This window comes from Tetranychus urticae, chromosome 1 (assembly GCF_039701765.1).
Source record: "Tetranychus urticae isolate SD_2017Ah chromosome 1, NJAU_TeUrti_SD_1.0, whole genome shotgun sequence".
In the NCBI taxonomy this organism is placed as follows: Eukaryota; Metazoa; Arthropoda; class Arachnida; order Trombidiformes; family Tetranychidae; genus Tetranychus; species Tetranychus urticae.
In genome coordinates, this window is record NC_142958.1 from 20,887,090 (window position 1) to 20,908,158 (window position 21,069).

Below are 21,069 nucleotides of genomic sequence, written 5' to 3' on the forward strand. Positions count from 1 at the left end.
TGGCCATTTTTTCGATAATCGATTATTTCGAAGATTTTTTGCGATAATGGCCAGTTTTGCGTCATTTTAGATCAAAATGAATCACATCATTGGAATTAGAGTTGAATTCTACATCAGAAAAATCTATTCTTAGCGTGGTTTCACCTTTCATTATTCTGATACTTTTTCCATGAATTTCTGACGTTTTTTCATGATATCTCGAAAACGAAAAATTATTTCAAAAAATGGATTGAATTAATGAAATCAGTATAAACTTTTGCATCTGATATGTTCATAACAAAAAAATTCCTTTCTTAGGCAGTTTTGGCCTTCCTCCTTTAGATGAACCACAAATAATCTAACTAACGTAACAACAGGAAGAATCTGTCACTTTACTTTCTTTGATATTAATTGTTAATATAATCATTGGAATTGAAAAAAATGAGAACAAAAACAGAATAGTAAAAATGAATTGGTAACCATTTGTCCTCAGCATTGACTGTTTTAAGATAACTTTCAATATAAAAGATGGTTTTCATTAAGATTTCGTCAACTTCTGTGTGAGTCGTATACCAGAGGCCTTCATGATTGAATCAACTGCATATTGGATGATAGATAAAGCATAAGATTTCGCACTTCCTGATTGTGTGCGTTCAATTCAATCAGTAGCAATTGACGGATGCCTGGATGACCAATCTTCGCCTGAATATGTGAACCAGTGACTCAAAATCCTTTGGTTTAACAACTCGTTCATGAAATTGGCAGAGTCACGATTAATCGATATCTATTATTCCGACTGATATTGCCAGTCTATTTGATTTTGGTTTAATCTTTAGTTTCGATTAAGCTTTCATTCCTGAAGGGCCAAATTTTCAAATGAAATCTGTTTACAGAGCATTTTTGATGCATGGAATCAGTAATAGAAAATGTTTTCCTGAGCAAAGTTTGTAGATTTGTAAATATTGCCGATATGGTTCCATGGAATAGTGAAATATGCAGCTGTAAATCATGTTTCATGGATGGATATTATTGTTTTTCCTAAATTAAAGCTTCTTGGGTCAACCAGTGGCTTGAATGGCGAAACCGAACTTTTAACTGAAATGAGAAGATAATTGAAATATAAATTAGTTTATGGTTTATGTTTTGCTTACGATTAAATTTGTGAAATGAGCATTGAAAGAGAAAAGTTAATTGAACTGGCAATTTTAATTTTAATAATTAGTTTATCTACTAAGATATAATTTGAAACAATAGCTGACTAGCCTGAAAATTAGGGAAAGGTATTCATTTTGTTTCCAATAAAGGTTTTACAAGTGAGATTGTTCAGGATTATCTCTCATTTTTTGGTCAAATTACAATTATCACTTGATACAGAAGATTACTCTGATTACAATCTAATTTAGAACAAATTTAACATTCATGAGAATTGAAGAAATGAAAAATACAAAAGAAAGATAGGAGAAAAGGTTGAGATCACATGATCAGCAGCATAGTAGCTATTTTTGTTGTTGTTTGAACCAAACAAAGAATAACATGATTTTGAAATCGATGGTGTTATATATTCTGACTTGATATTTTCATCGTTGACAATCAGATGAAAGTGTTTCTTGTTTGCTTGAACGATTGAATCCTGATGGCTTGTGAGGAAAGTGAGACAATAAAGTGAGTAAAACAATCAAAGTCAACCAATGTGAATCAAATTGTCTGTTTGATTGTGCGATGAGGTAAAAAAAGATGATGTAGACTGGTTATATATTTTCATTCGTCCAGATGATCAACGATGAAAAACGAGGATGTAGATCAGAATGATGAAAACATATTGGTGAAATAGAATGAGAAAGTGAACAATGAAAAGGAAAGAAATAATGATGAAGAGATAAATCAAAGATGAACGAAAAATATGATATTTTGAAGTTTCATCGATACGATGAGCATTCAATTTGAGGTAAAGTTTAGAGTTTATCATCTCCACAATAATTCAAGGGTTGCTTAAAGCCCATCGTCGTTTTGTCTCATAACCATTGACTAGTTGTTGATTTAAATTATGATGTTAACTCTCAATGTTGTTGAATTTTCAACTTAAATTATATATCCAAATATATAATGATGTCCCATATCTGGTTTAGCGTAACATGTCCATCAATCGATCGGTTTTTCAACATTTCTTTGTTTTCCTCTTCCTCCTCAGAATTCTTTTCCTTCCAACAATAATTTAATAAATTGATATAATTTTTTGAGCCTAAACAGTTTTAAATCACTCGGATAGTTCACAAACATCTCCATTTATGACTGATACTCCGTTTCCAATGGGACTAGATCTTGATCCGTTTGAGTTTGAATCGTTTGAACTTAAATTATTTGATTCTTTTGACTTTTTCAAGTCCATGGTTGTTGTAGGCAGTGATGCTGAGGGCGAACTATTGGCCTCACTTCGAGAACTTGATACATTTACATGGTGACCATTCATTATTGATCCAGATTCACGGTGACTTGATGATCCACAAACTTTATGATGACCTTCCCAATCCTTATGCTGACAAAAAGACCCACAATACCTGGCAATGTTACAACCACTGCAAGTTTCACTTGCTTTTCTCCCGCAATTCCAACAATTCTGTAAAAGAGAAAAAAACAAATTCGTTAATCAAAGCTTCAGATTTATAACATTTTAATTTGTTCAACAATACATGAATAGCTAACAATTTCATTCACTTAATTGGAGGTAAATTGAATATCTAGCTCTGTTTATTTCTCAATATTTTTACTCATTGAGATCCAAAAACATTTAGCTAAATAGTTCTGGTAAAACTAACCGAAATGAATATGAAATGAAGATTGTAATAGTATGAATGTTTCAGAATAAACAATTCTGGACTTGATATTTGATGAAACTAAACAGATAGAAAATGAAAAGAAAAACTTGCAATTTTCCTGGTTTACGTACTTTTTTTTCCTAAATAAACTTGGATAAACAATTGTAAAGATTGAACAATCTCTGAACTTGCTCGAGTCTAAACAAATTTCTCAATGATAAAACTCGATTCTTGTTCATATTGATATTTTATTGATATTTGGGATCAACCATCGATTGAAAATATTCAGATCTCAATGTTCGGCCTGATTACAAGCATTATATTTAGTAAAGCCAATTACTGAATAGGTTTGTGGCTTGCTTAATCTTACTTCATCAGAATCCTCTTGATGATTCATAACAGCTATCGCATCTTCAGCAGCTTGACGTCGCGCTTCGCTTAACATTCTTTCCATTTTGGCTCGCTCAGCATTAACTATTTCACTTGCTTTACTTTCTGCTGCTGTCATAGCTTTATGAAGTTCAACAACTGCCTGTCTTTTAGCGTCATTAACAACTTCTGTATTCAATGAAAAGAAAAGAGAGACGAGCTGATTAAATAGATGATCAATTACAAGATGTTTGTGATTCTACAATACAATTTATGATGAATTAAAAGCCATTAATCATCTACAAATCGATGTTTCGATATCATGCTAGGCTAGAGTGGGATTGTTCACGTACCGAAATGATTGTTACCCGTTAATCTTGTTCTTCTTGCTGAATCTGCAGCGGCTTGGGCCGCCGCTGAAGCCATCGCTCTATCAACTTCTGATGGGTGGTTTGGTGACTTAGCGAAGTGTATTGTGGTTAGTAAAGGTTCACGGGATATTCTAAGCTCATGTACATCGAGGCCAGAGTGTGATGAAGGATCCAATGGTGGTGGAGGAACATTGAGTCGATTACGAAGCGTTGTTCCAGGAGGCGTCCAAATGGGAAGAGAGTTTATTGATGCATACTCAAAGCTTCGATGTTGAAGAATAGCCAAAGCTCGTTTTGTTTTCTCAACCATTCCCATAATACAATTAAGCATCTGCATAGAAAATTTGAGAAATAAGAAAATTAAAGCCTCCTGACTAGTGAATATCAATCGATACTACACAGATTTTGATTGTTGATTTCTTGGTTGAATTGCAGAGTAAAAAGTGTGGTAAAATTTTAAAATTGCAACAATTTTCGTGATAAACCAAACTCGAGTTGCATTGTGTATGGCAAACTTTTCGCAGCTACTCTTTTCAACCAAAAGCTTTATAATAGAGGGAAATGTTAACAATTGGATTTAGACAATTACCGTATAAATATTTTTCCATTCTTCTTCCATATCCCTGGAAATGTCCTCTCCATAGGACCGCTTCATCCTTTTACCAGGTTGCTGACTGGATAACATATTTTTTCCAAACTGTCTCCAAGTGCGTGAAAAACAAACGTTTCCAACACAACAAAAACAACGATCCAAATATTGGGAGAAGAAAAAAGTCAAACAAGTAATGAATTAAAGTTGTTAATCAATAAAATACACGATGAGATCAAGGTGAAAACTGAAACTATGACGAAACTCAGGGAAATCAAGATGAAATAGATGGTTCTTTCTTTATATGCAACAATATTTGATTGACAAGATAAATTGACACTCAAAAGGTGTCAAAGTTAAACATGAACACGATAATGATGAAGGATAAGGTGAGATGAGAGGAGAGAAAAAAACAATTGACAAATAATAATAATTTAATAATAAAAATATATATAAGAGACTAAAAAGCAAAAGTTATCACATCAAGATGGTAAGCAAAAGTAAAACTGAAGTTGGAACAGATGAAAAAAACTGTTGAAAAGTAAACTGTTAACTCTGAGTCTGCGTTGACACTCTATATATGAGTTTGGGTTTATAACCCAAAACAGAGTAAAAAAAGATGAAAATTGAAAGGGAAACTCACCTGGAAAGCAGATGCTGTAAACACACGCAGTTAACAGTATTCATCGTGCTTAAACGAATGGCAATGAAGATAGAAAGAGAGAGAGAGAGAGGAAAAGAGGAAGATGGGGCTGATAAAAAAAGAGAGAGAAATATAAACGGAAGAAGACAGAAGAGACAAATAAGACAGAAACACAGTAAAATGCCCAGGCCAAAGGAGTTACATGGATATATTGCTGTAGATGCTGATGAGGATGACAAAGATGATAAGAAGGATGAAGATGATGTGATGATGGTAAGAGTGAGAAAGATGAAATAGCACAGTTGTTTGGAGATGAATTGAAAACAATTTAAGCAAACTGTCTCATTGTGTATACATATGAAAAAAAGGGAAAGAGGAGTAAATGGCGTTGGTTGATTTGTTTTGTCATTGGGCAGCTGATAAATTGTATTATTAATATCATTATTAAAATTGTGATATTAACTAACTGTTAATAAAACAAAACAAAAGGTTAACCAGTTTTAACCTGGTTGACCGGGTTAACCGGTTAAGTTTGGGTTCACAGACATTGTACTTTTGCATAATTTGTCATTTTTCAATCCATTGTCTTAAGCAAAAATTGCTGCCGATTGAAGGCGCTTCTTTTAAATTGCATTTTTTGATTTTATTTATTCAATCAGTTTTAATACAAAGTTCATATTGTTTGAGTAAACATTGAGTCAAGTATTAGTTTCATCTATATTTAGGAATGTATTGTATTGAAACTGTACATTCATACCTTTCAATTAGTTTATGATGTTATCCTCACCTTTTCCTTCACGCGTTACCATCAGTTAATTTGATTTTATGATTTGTTTGCTTGCAAGATCAACTATCATTTAATCATACAGTATTTGCTCAGAATATTCTGTAAAGCAGATTATCCATTAATTTATACACACCGGTTACATGATAGTGATGATGCTGATATCATGACTTTCTTTTGTCATCATTAGATTTGCTTGACTCTGTGGATGACAGTTTCAGCTTGCAAAGCTCGAGATTTTACTTAAATTGAAGGCACTTCATTGGACTATTTTGCATTATTATTGAAAAGGAACAAGAATTAAAACTTGCTGATTTAATTGAGGTATGCACATGAAAAATTATAGCAGCACTGTTGATCAGCTGAAATTATAAATGATCAATTTTGCACGATTTGCATAAGATGAGCAAAGTTGAGCAAACATGAAATTCAATGAAAAAAAACTTATATAAATGCACATAAATTCACAACTGATAGACAAATTCGAGGCAAGAAATTTGGGGAAAAAACTTTCTTTTGTCGAGAATTCATGATTTGACCAAATCGAGAGCATCATCAGAACGATATCATTTCTAATTTGATATTTAAAGCAATGCTATTGATCGATTATTCAATGTAAATATAATAGCTACTAATCTGAAAACATGATTTCTAAACTTTCATCCAGCACTGTGGTGTGATTCTGGTGATTGAATTCTGATGTAAACTTTGCAAAAACAGAATTGTTGGAAAAAGGCTTAGAGATCAGGGATTTTGTTTGAAAACTTTGCTTCCTTGTTGACCAAGATCAGAGATCATTTTCAGCAAAGCAAACCATAAGAAATTAAGCGAATCAAGTGTCAATCTCATGGCTATGATGCCTTAAAAAACTGGAAAAGGTTAGAAAGGTGTGTTCTTATTATAAAAGCTTTTTGAGATAGTTTTGTAGATCTTTATTAAGTATTTGCTCATTAGATGATTCAACAATTTTAATATGAATTGCTTTAGTCTATGCATTAGTAATTTCTGACTTAACATGAAGCTCAATGAGAGAAAGCTTTCAAAAATTTTGAAGGAAAGATTCGAGAATGCATTCGGTAATCGCAAGAAACATTTCAAGTGAAAAATATCATAAACTATTTGAGGATCTCTGGATCATCTGAAAATTGTGATCAAGTTACTATTGATTATCATTCTGCTAAATAATTCAATGTTTTTTCAATTGAAAAATGGTTTAATTCATTAAAATGTTAGAAACTTGAATTGTGCAGCTCAATAAATAAAGTTAACTTTATCAATTGATTTCTTCTAATTAGCATTACAGCATTTACTATTACAATAACATCCGTACTCATTTTATAAATGTAAAGGTTAATTGAATGATTCTGCATTCTTCATTGAAAAAATAGTCCAATTGAAAGAACCAGAATCTTAGTAGTAAAGGTTCATCCTGGCAAGCACTTCATTTCAAAAGTCGTTTGTACATTTGCCGTATTTATGTAACAGTCTAACAATAAGTCTTGTAAGTAACTTGACTGACTCCAAGATGGACTGACAGGCTGTTTTGCACCAAAAAATGAGTCAAGATCGCGACTATTGGTCATAGTAGTGGTTACAGTTTGATTATTAAAGTTGATTTGATTCTAATAAAAGTTTCATTTTAAACGGACATAAAGATTACTCAACCTTGTGAATGAAAGATGTCAATGGTTTGGTAAAAAAAAAGCGAGTGTAAAAAATAGAGAGTTAAAGTATGTTAATCGAACCAGTTCGAGGTTGAAATATGGGCAACAATGACAATGATGCCAAATGTTGTAAGGTTAGAGGTTAACGGTAAAGAGTGAGATAGGAAAGTGATGATAAATGGGAGAGTGAGTAAAGCAAGTCAAGGGAACAAAAAGAGGGATAAAAATGGAGATAAAGAGGCGAGAGGTGAGATGCAGTCTACAGACGGTCTATTGATAGACCATCGGTTCATCTCCTTACCACCCACCCTAGGTCTTCCTCCTCCTTATCCTTACCACATGGCATTCCCCTAAACATTAATACCCATCGAACTTGGACATTTACAAACGTTCAAATCGAGGCGAATAGGGTTTAACACGGGAAAAGCAACAAAGGTAAACTATTGAACCCTTGAACCGTTAATCGACTGTGAATAAAAACAAAAAAGGCAAAAAGCACTTTTTGCGAGCAAAACGAATGCTTTTCCAATTCTTCTTTTTTTAATAACAGCAATGTTAATCAACAACAATTGAGACAGTTTAATCATTTGATAAATGCAATATTAACACAATCAAAAAGTTGACTGTTAAACCCTATTAATTGGTTATATGTCAATAACAACAAGCTGTGTTGATGAAAACATGTTTTTAAACATGTCTGTTGATGACATTTGAATGAATCGTAAAACGTTTCCAATGCTTTCCATGATTTCGTGTCTTCGTCATAAGCAAAGATAAATGATAAACATTTAACTAACCAGCAAATTGTTCAACAATTTAGGAAGAGCAATTAAATTTGGAGAAAACAGTTTTCCATGAAAGTTCAAGTTCAAATGGTAGAAAACATTGAAATTGAAACTTTCGAGTTTCGATTAAAATTTACTTTTTTTGCTTCTCTTTCCATCGATTGTGAACAATTTCAATTGTCAATGATTAACCATTGAATCAGCTAACAGCTAAGCAAATAGTGAACCAGTTTTTTTACAGTTTTTCATCTTCTCTTGAACTTTTCTCTTCACAAACATTACTAATTTATTTATACTTTTTGTGTGTGTTTTTTTGTTGCTTGTTTGTTGCTCATCATAACAGGATAAAGATGAGGATAAATAGCTAAGAAAATAGGTTATAACCAGAATTGATGAGAACCAGGGAATGAGTAAAATCGACACATGATATGGCTTCCAAGGAGTGAACCATTTCGATTCCATGGGAAATAATTTGCTTCCAAAAGGAGATAAAACTGAATTGTTCGTAATGAAAGAGGAAAGATAAAGATGATGATGAGAAGGAAAAGCAAGTGCAAAATGTCGATATATTCCCATGGTTAACATGGATTCTGTACTTTGATATCAGAAAATATTATCATTTCAAGAAAACTCATTTTCAATCTTTTACTTGATTAGTATTTTCATGTTTTACTTTTGTTTCCCTCTTCTCACAAATCGACAGTTTTTTTGCTATTTTGGTGTCATTTTCAACCTTATTTTGTCTCTTCATTCAAGTTTGTTTTCAGGTTCAGTTTGTTGATTGTGAATGAAAAACTTTTGGTTAAATTAATTTACTTTCAGTAAGCTAATCAAATGTTTAACCGTATAAGCTGAGTAAATGATTGACACAGTTTTTTTCATTGAATTTATGTTGATTTTATTCAAGGTTTTCTCGCTTCTCTTTTTTTTGTTGCTTTGCCTTTTCGCGTCTACACTTTTTACCATCAGTTCATTGGATTCTGAATTTTTATTCTGGGAATTGTTCAGCTGATTAAATAATTGGTTCGTTTGTAGTAAAACACAGCTGAATTATCCTTTTTCCGGTTTCATCGATTGTGTAAGGCTATATAAGTTTGCATTTATTGTTGTGTAAACAGATTCATATTTACAAGTTTATTCAATTTTAACAGGTTCACCGGTTAATTGTTTCAATTTTACTCTGCAAAATGATTGTTAGTCTAGTTTGGGTTAATTTCAACAATTAAAATACAAATAAATAACAAAACAAGATAACCCAATGATACATGTATGTATTGAAGCCAAGTCGAGTTAGGCTTTGGGTTAAAATGTTAACTCAGTGACTGTTGAAGGAAAACCAGAAAAATAAATGTTTACTTGAAATCAACTTTAGTCATCTAATTGTTCAACATTACAGTTGCTTCAGACTATTCAGTGACAATTACAGGCCAAAATAACCGATGAGTGTTTCAACTTGAATAAGCTTGGTCCACAAGCAGGTAAAATGGCTATCGAAACGGGAAAACCAGTTTTATGAAAAAGTAAAATTATCAAGAATATTTGTCCATTTTTTGGTAAATTAAAAATCAAATATCGACCTTTTAATGGTCATTTTAAGCAAAGGTTTTGTTTCATTGTGACTTGGAACTTTTCAATTTGGAAAAAATAAAATTTTTGTTCATTTTGATGATCGTTTGATTCATTGTGAGTTTAGGTGTTTCAATCTGAATTGACTGTAATGTAAATAGGCTGATGAGCACATTCCAAGTCTCAAGTTGATCAATTACCAAATTGAATAATTAACAGATTTTCCTTTTGTCAGTTTGTCCTTTTCCCCCGGTATAACGGAGTTGAGGTCAATGGTCAAGTAAAAGGAAAATATTGAGATGGACTTTCCGTTTTTATTGTCCATTGGGTCAAAATGTGTTGACCTCTTGCCAGACTCCTTGTTGGCTTGAAAAATGTATTCAAATTGCAACACAAAAGACCTTTTCTTATCCTCATTAAAAGAGAGAAGCAAAAGGTTCATCACTTTTCCGGAAACTTGACAACAGTTGATATCAATTTTACCTTTTCCAGTCATCTTACCTAAGCAAACCTTTCCTCTTTAGTCAATATTGTTACCTCAATAATTATCAAATGAACCTTTTATTCACACACAACTCATGAGTCCATCATTTTAAATTCTGATTGATGAATAACAGTTGAAATAGAAAGGAAATTATCTTCATCTTTCTTCTCCTTTTTTTTACTTTTCTTCTTGTTCAACAAGATTTGTCTTCTTATTACTGAGTTTTCCCTTTGAACATTTCCATGTGTATCAGTTCCCATGGTTGGTAAATATCTCAAGTAAAAACGCTTTCACCATTTAAACTGATAAACGATTTGGAAAAGGAAAAGTAATGATGGAAAAAAGTCCAATAAATTTGATCATTTCAAAGTTGAACCATCGATTGAATTTTAATGATTTAATGAATTAAGGGAAAAGGTGAATAAGTTAATTGGTAAAATATGAGCTCAACAGCATCTTGCAATGATGAAAAACTGAGTAAAGATGATGATGATGGGTGAAGAGATGGAGTTTGACTGGGAGTGAAAAGGCAGGAAAATGTATAACATATTGTTTGTCCGATATTAGAAGAGAGAGAAAAATCGATTAACAAAAAGTGTGATTATTCTGGATCAAGTCAAGATGAAGAGAGGATGAGAAAGTCTATGAGTCCGTGTTAACCTGAAACACGTTGATAACGGTGGCTCAGCTTATAGTTTAGCTTAACTTGGTATACAGTTTATTGGTGAAAAGTGTTTACAGGGGAAAAAAAGGAAGAAGAAGAAACCTTCTTAAGACTATCTCTAAAAGTCAGATTGCTAACGATTCTCATAAATTGTGTGTTACCTTCTTGTTAAACATGTAATACTGTTATGTCTTTCCAATCACTGAGTAAATATCGATTTAATTTCATCTTTATCATCTTTTTCCTACCTTTTGATAAATCATGTAAAAACAATGAGTAAAGGTTTCAACAGTTGGTTAACAGTTAAACTCTGGTTAAAATAATGAACAATAACCCGATCTCAACCAGTTTGAGTTTACCGGTTAAACAATGGATCTGATAGGGAAATCGGATCCACTTTGATTTAAGATACGATCAAATCCATTATTTTTTAGGTGAATATTGTTTTATATTTTGTTTATTGTTTCAGTGATTGTTGATTAAATCTTGATTTTGGTCTCAATTATTGGTTTGGTTTTGTTTAATTGAAGTATTTTTTGTATTATTGAAGTGTGCTTGGAGTTAGAGTCTAAATTTTGGGTTTTTTAACTTTAATGTTCAATGTGATTGTCTATCATCTGGTGAGATTTTATTTTCTAGAAATTTTTTTTCTGCTTTCAACTAATTTGAGCAGCTATTTTGTGATGGAATCAGCTTTATTCATCATGATTAAAATGTTACTAATGATTGAAAGCAAATGGTGTTTAACAAACAGCAGACTTGCTATGAATTTTTTGTGTGTGTAGAGTGTTCATTGACAGTGAACATTTCACTTTTATTTGCCTGTATACTTGGAAAGGTCTGCTCACTGTTATAAAGATGAATTATGAACATGATGGAGGCCAATAGTTATCTAAATATTGAATCCAGGCTTACCGTTCAGTTTGAAAACAGATAAAACCTGATTCAATTCATAAACACTTATGATATAAAACATGAGTCTGTGTAAGGCCATTCCACTAGAGCTAACATGAAACTGTCCAGAGATTTACTTGTTTAGGCTCAATTTTTACCCTTGCAAGTGTTTTTTACGCTATTGATTTACCATTACAATACAATTAATAAGTGAAATGCCCAAATCACTCAGCAATCCAAGTCTGTATTTTAAGATAAAAGTTCAATTCCAATATCAAACCATGAAAAAAATGAAACCTTTTCAAGATTAAATCAAACCAAATTTAGACTTTTAATTGACTCTCACCTAACCCAAAAAGGCTTCAAATTAACCCAATAAATTTGTTGGACAATGTCAACAGTAAATCCAAGACTAGTTTGGGTTTAGGTGCGTATTAAACCAGTGAACAAACCATATCACCAGATCGCTCGATTCAAATCTTAATAATTGTGAATGATTCCGATGAAATATCCGTGGACTTTACAGGTGGTTTGATGAAGCTACAAAGTAAGAAATTTACTGAGAAAGATAACTCAACAGATGAGATTTTCGGACAATTTGGTGCATTTTTGTGATGTTTGTTTTCAATTAATTTTTCATCTAAAGATGACGAAGAGACTTGGAGTATAACTCAAGTATATTGGGATAAAAGAGTTATTGAATCAATGAGAGAATCTATTGTTCGCTATCAAATAAACTCTAGACATTTCATGAGAAAATGTGAATCAATTTTCTTGAAATGTTATCAGCTTCTTGTTTCAATGATAATGCAAAATGATCTGAAATGTGTGTTTAGTAAAGAGTCAAACTGTGCACAAAACAGACATCAATTTTTAGCCAACCTTAAACTGAAAACATGAAACTCTGTTCTTGTCAGGGAACGATTATTGTCCGAAAGAATGTCAATAATTGAACTGAATTTCTCAATGAAACAAACGGCTTGGAAAGAGTGGGAAAAAAAAGATGTCATTGGAACTCATTTGGAAGCAAAAATGTTTCTTGTTTTGTGTGGTTTTTCACTGGACTCTTGGTTTTCATGTTTTCTTCCCTGTTCCATGAAGAACGATGAAAAGAAAGACAAAGCTCGTTCTAAATCCTTTACAATAACAGTTGAATAACAAGAGCAATACAACAAATAAACATGGTAAAGCAACAAGATGATGATAAATACAGAAGAAGAGTAAAATTCAAGATGAAATATTGATTCTTGTTTGAAGAAAATTTTGTCTTTTCCTTTTTTTTTAAAGAAGAAAAATTGTTGACAAGTTTTCTTTTCTCTTGTTCATCATTGATATCATGATTGCCAGTTGATATTGATGTTGATCATGAACGACTGATTATGACAGGATAAGGAAAACCCCTTGAGAAAGTGTCTCTCTCCGGTGAACCTTTCATTTCACTTGCAATTGCAACTCGAAATTAGGAATTTGCTGTCAGAATCAGTTGTTCCTCGTTTCCTCAGGTAAATTGCTTTTCACTATTAACTTGTTTCCATCATTTTTTTTCATCATTTTTATCATCACAATTCCAGGTTTCTTTTTCTCTTCATCTTCTTTCACTTTCAAGTCCAACTTCAACCCAAACAAATGATTAAACTTTGACACCTGATCAAATCTGGTTAATTGCTGTCTCTTATGAGATTGACATTTTTGGGTAAATTTTTTTCCATTCAAGATTTATTTCCATTTCTGGTGAAAAAAGGTCCTGATTAACCTCAGCATGGTGGAAGCTCTGTTTCAATTTTTTCACTTTCCGTCATTTCCATGCAATTTATGATTATTAATTGAAGCAACAACTAAAACAATTACAAAATGTAAACCCACAACTTGGCTATAAGACAAAATTGAGTGTCAAGTCTCTTTATGCTTTATTGGCTTTTATTGGCATTTCAACTGTTCATCAATTTTTGGTTAAACAATTGAATTAACATTGCTAACTAATATTGGGTTAAATGTCAGTGAGTAAAGTTCTGGTTGAATGAGAAGAGAAATGAATGTTGGAAATAAAGCTTTTTCTCTGTTTTCTAGCTTTGAATAAACTTTTCATCCTTTCATCATCTTCATCTTCTTCTTCTTAGTTTTTGCTTGCCTGTGATCTCATAAACATGTTGTTACAGAGACTTGAGTTGATTGTTGGCTTATTGTTGTTGACTGAGAGTTGTGTTCACTTGGCTGATGAACAACACTAAGAATGAAAGTTTAGTTTTTCATTCTAATAACGGAGTCTGGTGAAGTGTCGATAAGGAAGCAACGGCATCAAACCATTGGTAAAGACAACACCTTCATGTACTCTGCTTCATATGATAAGACCTTTTCTCCCTCAACCATCTATCCTCATCCTCATCATCATCCAACTCATTCACTTTGCTCTCTTTCCTTTTTCACCCAAACAGTAACAGTCTGTTACGATACATGAAATTTATCCATCCAATACACACAATGATCAAGAGGTAACGAGTTTCATCTTTACTTTACACCTTCTCATCATCTCCCTTTGTTCATCATCATTCTCTCTCTCTCTGCTTCTCATGGGATCAGCTTAGAAGTATTAGTTGAAACAGAGAAGAGAAAAAGAAAGACATTTTTCTATTCATTTTAACCATCAATGTGTCAACTTTAGTCTTTCATATCAGTTAATTTGTCATCAAAATAATGAACCAAAACAATCCGATGAAACCCTTCACTTTGTTTCAGGCCTGAAATCAAATTAAAATCAATGATTAGCTTACAATCAGTTTTAGTCAAGTCCTCATTAGAATTGACATTTCAAATGTTTACAATTTACTGGTAAAAATGCAAATGGATCAATGATTTGGGTTCAGCTTTAGTCAATGTGATTTAACCAAAATGGTTATTAGGAGATCAGTTTTGATTCAACTAAAAGTGAATCTAATTTAATGTCTAAGATCGATATTTTGTTTGCCATTTGAACGGTTTGTCCTTTTGGTTAAGCGGTCAATGGGACTGTTGGTCAATTGTGTTTTTTTGGGATAAAATGGTTTGGGTATGCAAATGAAACAATTGAATGAACTTGGTGTTATAAGGTGAAAATGGATAAGTTGATTGAAGAAATCAATCGATTTTAATGTGGGAAGAAAGGCGACTGTCTCTTGTTGCTAATATCATTGATATTTTCATATTCTTGTTGCCATTAGATTGTTACTGTTGTTATATCGACATTGATCATCATTATCTTCAGTATTCCTGATGATAATCAAGTCTTCTTTTCTTCAAGAAAAACATAAAGTAATAGGATGAAGGAGAGACTTACGGGTGCCCTCATCTTTCCATGGTACAAGAACATTTTCAATATCTTTTTTTTCTGCTTCTTTCCTCTTCCCCTTTCCAGAATCATGATGATACAGAAGATGAAAGAGATTTCCTGAGAAATAAATCATCTGTAACTTTTTACTTGAGCTGTTTTAGATCAATATTAGTCTACAGATCAACACGATTCACAAATTATCTCCATTTAACTCTCAATCTATCATATATAATTATCGACTGATAACTATTTTGTCACAACTTGTGTGTCCAAATCAAGGAATGAGAAATTAAATGTAAATTAAAAGTCGAAAGGAAACGTGCAATTAAATTGAATAGTTGAAATTTGAATCAAAGTATTGAACTTTATCTGAATTTCCATGATGGTTATTCGATGAGAGATTGAATAAATTTCTGTCTAAAAGTCAATGAATGGCAATTGATTAGAGAGGTTCAAATTTAAGGTAAACTGGTCCATCTGGGTTTAAAATTGAGGTTGGCACTTTGAATTTGATTGGATCCATTGTTTTCTCGGAAAAAGTAATTCGATATTTGGACAGAATTGTGGTTAAAAATTTTCGAGCCTCAAGATTGGCCAAATTCATTCCAAGACAGGTTCGACCACCAAATCCATACGGCAAAAATGCAGCTGGTTCAATGCTTTTACTGTAAATCAAAATGAAAAAAAAAATTTCAAAATAATTCCTTGTCATTTGATACAAGTTCATGTAATCGTATTTTGTCGATTCGAGTCTTGGAACAGTCGCGTCGAAATTAAATTAGAAGCAAATATCAAGCTCAATAATGAGAAAAACTATGAGAATTGAAATTTTCATGTTTTCTTTGTTTGTTGAAAGAACTTGAGATTTTTGGAAAATTTTAATCTAAAGATTCTAAGAATCAGCTTTGCTTTGATCTTTTTTGGTTGAATTTTGATTTTAGATTATTTTGAATGGATTGAAATGAATTATCTTAACCTAAACAATCTTGTCTATTAATATTAATAATGCTGAATAAAGTTCACCTATTATCTGGAGAGAATCTTTCAGGATCAAATAACCATGGATCAGTCCAATAAACATCTGAATGATGAATCTGCCAAACTGGTGCTTCAACAACCCAACCTTTTTCAATGGTTAATCCTTCAATGTTTACAGTTTGGGAAGCTTGTCGGTTAACCACTGAAATTGGAGGCGGATAATAGCGCAACGATTCAAGCCAAACCTAGAAATTAGATTGTAATAAACATTAGATTTAATGTTGCTTTAATTTCAATTTCAATTACCATATCAATGTATGATCGTTCATTTGATGGTTCAAGGTGTAAATCAGATCTAATTTTATCCTGAATGTGTTGATGTTTAGCAATTAAATAAAGACAAAATATCAGAGCATTTGCTGTTGCCTCGAAACCAGCCAGAACAATCAAGTAAATGTTTCCTAAACAAAAACAAGAAATTAATGAAATTGATTAAACAGTTTAGAGGTTTGATGAGATCAAAATTCAACAGGTTAAGTAAATTATCATTTCATTGAAATTGAAATTCATAATTAGTCAATGTGCTGCAATCGCATGGATAATTGTATAATCTGTTTGCATAAGATGATAAGGATTCTGGTTGATCTTGAAGACGAGTTTATCAAAAATGGTTATGAGAGTAAAAGGAAATTTTGATGACATTTGGAATAGGAAAAATTACTCAGTTTGACTGGTCATGGAGAGGGTTAAATATATTGAAATAAGCAGTTAATATTGGAACCTTTGAGAGATTATTTTCGACATAACCTTAAATGGTGAGAAAGAAGGAACTGAGGAAAGGTAAGAATGAAAATGCAAGTTGATGGAGAAGAAAAGATGAAAAGATTATGCTTATTCAGTTTAGATGGTAACAGCAGGATGAAAGTGAAAAACAACAAGAACAAGAAAATACAGCATCAATATCATGATGATTATGATGATGGAAGAGAGTGAGAAGGGGAAAGAAAGTAGCTGATTGAATATGATGTTTTGGCCAATTTTAAGAGCAAAATATGTATTACGATTGGAAACACACATTGAGCTGTGAACAAAAAAGAGCAACAATTCATAACTAAAAGGCTATATAATTATTGTAACTGTTCAATATGACCAACATCATCTAATTCAGATTCAACCATAAGGTTTATTTCCAACATTTTTTCTTCCTTCTTCTTCTTCTTCTTTTTCATATTTCCATCTTCTTGCTTGTTTCAATTTAATAGCCATTCCATAAGATTTAACCTTGTGATCCAGAAAACCGTGAAAACTCAAGATGTTGCAAGGGAAAAAGGATGGAGGTGGAAAAAAGAGGAAAATATTAGCCAAGGAGTTGTTGATGCATTATGAAAAGATGAAAAGGAGGGAAAAGATGATCTTGATGCAGGAAATTTGGCTAATTTTGGACTTGCTTTTCCCAAATATTTAACTGTATTTATAGTTGAAATTCCTATCGTTTTAAAATCCTTTTGCTTTTAAAATCCTTTTTTGACAATAAGCTCGCTTAGTGATGAATAGCCAGCGTTATACAATGTTGAACAACAAAAGGTTTACTTTCACAATTATACGCTTTATGGTAAATTTTGTCCTCAAAGGTCATCAGCAGTTATCTTTGGTTTCCCTTTTTGTGTCCGTACTTTCTCTGGCATTTAATTATCGTCATTGGACATCATCATCATTATCGTCCTTTACCTTCCTTTTCAAAATCCTTTCAATCATGGGTTAGTTGAGGCAAAGGCGTCTTTTGACAATCATCTTGATATAACTCTGTAACCAGAGACGACCCATAAATAGATTAACCATTAATTTCTGGTTTATTTGGTTCACGGTTAATTTTCAACACTTTTGGTCTTCCTTTTATACCTAAATTGATGGTTATTTAAGGCTTTTTTCAACTCCTTTTTTCCCCTTTTCAACCGAGATTACTCTTTGAGTAAAACTCATGATAAATTAAGGGTAAAATAGTCTAATCCATTAGTAAATTATGATTTAAATGACTGAGTAAATAGTGTTTGAGAAAGTAATCAAGTCAATTATCGTTATGTAACTAATATAAGGATCACATTGAATTTAAATATTATGTAAAATTTCAATTCAATTGGTAATGATGAGGAAGGGTGAACAACATGACAGTTCTTACCAGTAAATTCTTGTTGAGTCAATTTTTCTTCTGCTAAAAAGGTTAACATGGCTTTCAAGAAGACGACTTTCTCATTTTGCTGATTATCTTTTCCTTTGGAATCGAGAAATTGTTTAACTTGATGTTTAAGATGGCCAACAATTGTGTCTGTCATTTTACCAGCAGTTAGATAATTGTTGATGAAGGTTAAGATGGAGGCGAAAAAGGGAAACATTTCACCCAACAAGACTGCATTATTGAATGCATTTTCAAAAAAGTCAACAACAGCTTGAACAAGTTGATCATTTTCGGAGTAACAGTCAGTCTTCATTCCTAATGATGTGCGACATATTACGTCAAAAGTAAATCGATGAACATTTTCAACAATGTTGATGGTAAAAGGTTCATCTGTAGGCACTTCTTCTGGTTTAAGATGGGAAATGTAATTGTTGACACAGTCGTCTATTACATCTGATATTGGTGGGGAATTGACCTTAAATCGACTTAAAAGGGGTGAAATTGTTTTACGAGATCGGCGCCAAGATTCTCCACCGATAGCAAACAATGAATGTCGTAATGGATCAACATCCAAGACCAATGGTTCTCGATCCTGGAAAGCTTTGTGGACGGATATTTTTTTCAATATATGAACATCATTAATGACCAAGTGACATCTATTTGGTGAATAATAGCCAAAAATATTGCCATATTGGTCAATCCAATCGTTCATCACTTCATGAGGTAACTTATTGTCGGGTGGTTGCCGCAAATCCCAATAATTACCAACCAATAGATTAGGCTTAGGACCTTCAAATATGAGAAAAAGGGAAAAATTAAAACACTGAAGTACTCAGTAACTTGGTACAATTTCGTGTTCGCACAACCTATTGGGTTAACCATTTTAGAATCATTTTCATCTATTATTCAATTGTTTAAGCCAAAAAAGCAAATCAACTTTAACAGAAAACGATTATCCTGTACAATTAACAAGCCTAATCTCCTAATCATTACGAAGTCGCCTTGCTTTTTGAAGATGCGAAAATGTCTTGTCTTTTGTATATTGAAACTAACATTTTACTGACTTATTTTGAGCCATTTGACAATAACTACCTAATGATTCTGGTAAAGTTGACTCGCTAATTTAACTTTCGGTGCTAAAATTTGAGTAATTTTGGTTAAATAATTAGAAAATTAGATTAAATGATTTGCAAATGTTTAATCCATTAGGTGGCGCCAACACGAAATTACTCTGTAATTTGATTTATATTTTGATTATTTGGAAGGAATGTGACAAAGACAGAACCATTTGACTTGCCTGTAAATAAAATATTAGAGTCAAATACATAACCCGGAGCTTGGTAAAGATTGAATTTAAGAGAATTAAGTTGATTGTAACTATTCTCATCGACAGTATGTTACACTAGATTAATGGTGAAAATGAAGGAAGTATAAAAAACATGGTTTATCAAGGTCACATGTTATTAAAATGTATTTATGGGCATTACTGGTCAAGCGAGGTTTAATCTCAAGTTAACGTGATCAATGGGATGAGTTGAATCAATTTATAATTTCTTGAGCAGACATGGTTATTGAAAATCATTTTAAAAGGGGTTAATATTGATGGACAATTGAAATAACTTGTCAGCCTATTAAAACTTGCAAAGCAATTTTTTGAAAAATAAACCTAAGAAATTATGAAAAAGGACAAACAACTCTTTTCCATAAGAATCATGAATCTGAGAGATTAAAGGGTCAAACGGTCAAAGACAGAAAGAGTTCTTAAAGGAATTAGCAATTGGCAAATGATTAGAGTCAAAATCCTTGTTCCCTAAATTATTAGTAAGTTGAAAACAGTAACATAAAAACTTAACCAGAATCTTACCTTTAATCCCTTTCCTGGTAAATGTTTGAAACAGCTGATATTTTCTGTAAATCCATGCAATCGATGAGCCAATTATGTATGCAAAGAATACTTTTACACAAAACATTAACATATCGACACCTAATTGAATGCAATTACATTTGTTGACAAACTTGAAACAATCTTCTTCTCCTATTTATGGACGCTTTTTTAACTTAAATGTAGTTTTGACAATTTAATATGAGTTTAATTAAACGCAATTGTTGTCACTGGGTGCCCTGGGTATTCACAGACCCAAAACGAGCAAAATTTCCTAATTAATTAGTCACTTAATCAACAAAAAAATTAATTTAATTTAGCCGATGCAAAACACTTTCAAGTCGCATGATAAACACATAGTGACACCTTTTGATGCTAAAATGAACAAATGAAAGTGGAAAAGTAAAAGCTGCGTTTTAAGTGATCTTTATTTAAGATTCATAACATTCATCAAGTTATAATCTTTTCAGAGTAGATTCAATCAATTATCATTCATTAATGTTACCAACTTGATTAGTTAAACTTACAAACACTTAATCTGTGGCAACTTTGTCTTGAGTCTCCAACAATGTTACAAGATAAGTACACCTTAAACGTTACAAATTGTTAGCCAAATGCTAATACACTAGCAGATTTTTCTTACCATAAATGTCGATATTCCCGGAATGAATGGATACAATGAAGGAATCAAGCTGACACTAAACATTAAATTACTCACACTTTGTCATTATTTTTCAAATTAATGGTCAACAATTTAATCTTCATGTTATCAAAAATTGCGTTGCTATGTGAACATTGATCCGGCGGAAAATTCAAAAATATTGTCTCTCAAATGAAAGGATCAAATCTTATTTTTAACAATTAGCTATCTTGAATATCAGGTTTCTTTGTGATCCAATTTCATTATTTAATAAAAGAAGTGGACTGAGCCAGCAACAATCAACTAATTTCATGTATTTTCAGGTTAACCTTTCAATTTTCACCCAAATTTTCTGGTCTTCATCATTTTACCAATAAACCTTAATCGCCGTTCAATTTGAATCTTTACATCTTCAGACAATACAGAATAGATTAGCTTGAAGAGCTCATTTTTCCCCATTTTCATCATTTATTTATACTTTATTTTG

At 32.1% G+C, this 21,069-nt stretch overlaps 2 protein-coding genes across 4 annotated transcripts; both read right to left on the minus strand.

The window, feature by feature from the left end:
- Positions 1–1,166: 1,166 nt before the first annotated feature.
- LOC107359247 (transcriptional corepressor CBFA2T3) lies at positions 1,167–5,314 on the minus strand. 2 transcript variants are annotated; one of them, XM_015925724.3, is made up of 5 exons: positions 4,765–5,314; positions 4,122–4,229; positions 3,515–3,863; positions 3,163–3,350; positions 1,167–2,593 (listed from the first exon to the last, which is right to left on the minus strand). In XM_015925724.3, exons 2-5 carry the CDS (start codon positions 4,215–4,217, stop codon positions 2,234–2,236), a joined length of 993 nt encoding a protein of 330 aa, XP_015781210.2. In that variant the 5' UTR covers positions 4,218–4,229; positions 4,765–5,314; the 3' UTR covers positions 1,167–2,233. The 2 variants fall into 2 exon arrangements, with proteins under 2 accessions (XP_015781210.2, XP_015781211.2); XM_015925725.3 differs by lacking the exon at positions 4,765–5,314 and having other exon boundaries at positions 4,122–4,619.
- Positions 5,315–15,253: 9,939 nt separating this feature from the next.
- Positions 15,254–20,699, minus strand: LOC107359250 (cytochrome P450 3A18-like). Of its 2 annotated transcripts, XM_089265956.1 has the most exons (6): positions 20,586–20,699; positions 19,925–20,044; positions 18,064–18,849; positions 16,194–16,348; positions 15,933–16,132; positions 15,254–15,574 (listed from the first exon to the last, which is right to left on the minus strand). In XM_089265956.1, exons 2-6 carry the CDS (start codon positions 20,034–20,036, stop codon positions 15,352–15,354), a joined length of 1,476 nt encoding a protein of 491 aa, XP_089122082.1. In that variant the 5' UTR covers positions 20,037–20,044; positions 20,586–20,699; the 3' UTR covers positions 15,254–15,351. The 2 variants fall into 2 exon arrangements, with proteins under 2 accessions (XP_089122082.1, XP_015781214.2); XM_015925728.3 differs by lacking the exon at positions 20,586–20,699 and having other exon boundaries at positions 19,925–20,297.
- Positions 20,700–21,069: the final 370 nt, after the last annotated feature.

Bases quoted from the DNA above. Each gene is read 5' to 3' on its own strand.
- LOC107359250 (XM_089265956.1), bottom strand. From the start codon at position 20,036: ATGTTAATGTTTTGTGTAAAAGTATTCTTTGCATACATAATTGGCTCA. The intron at 18,850-19,924 runs GTAAGATTCTGG...TCATATTTGAAG, and splicing joins TACCAGGAAAGGGATTAAAG to GTCCTAAGCCTAATCTATTG. The intron at 16,133-16,193 runs GTAATTGAAATT...TCTAATTTCTAG, and splicing joins AACGATCATACATTGATATG to GTTTGGCTTGAATCGTTGCG.
- LOC107359247 (XM_015925724.3), bottom strand. From the start codon at position 4,217: ATGTTATCCAGTCAGCAACCTGGTAAAAGGATGAAGCGGTCCTATGGA. The intron at 3,864-4,121 runs GTAATTGTCTAA...TTTTCTATGCAG, and splicing joins AATGGAAAAATATTTATACG to ATGCTTAATTGTATTATGGG. The intron at 2,594-3,162 runs GTAAGATTAAGC...TCTCTTTTACAG, and splicing joins ATCAAGAGGATTCTGATGAA to AATTGTTGGAATTGCGGGAG.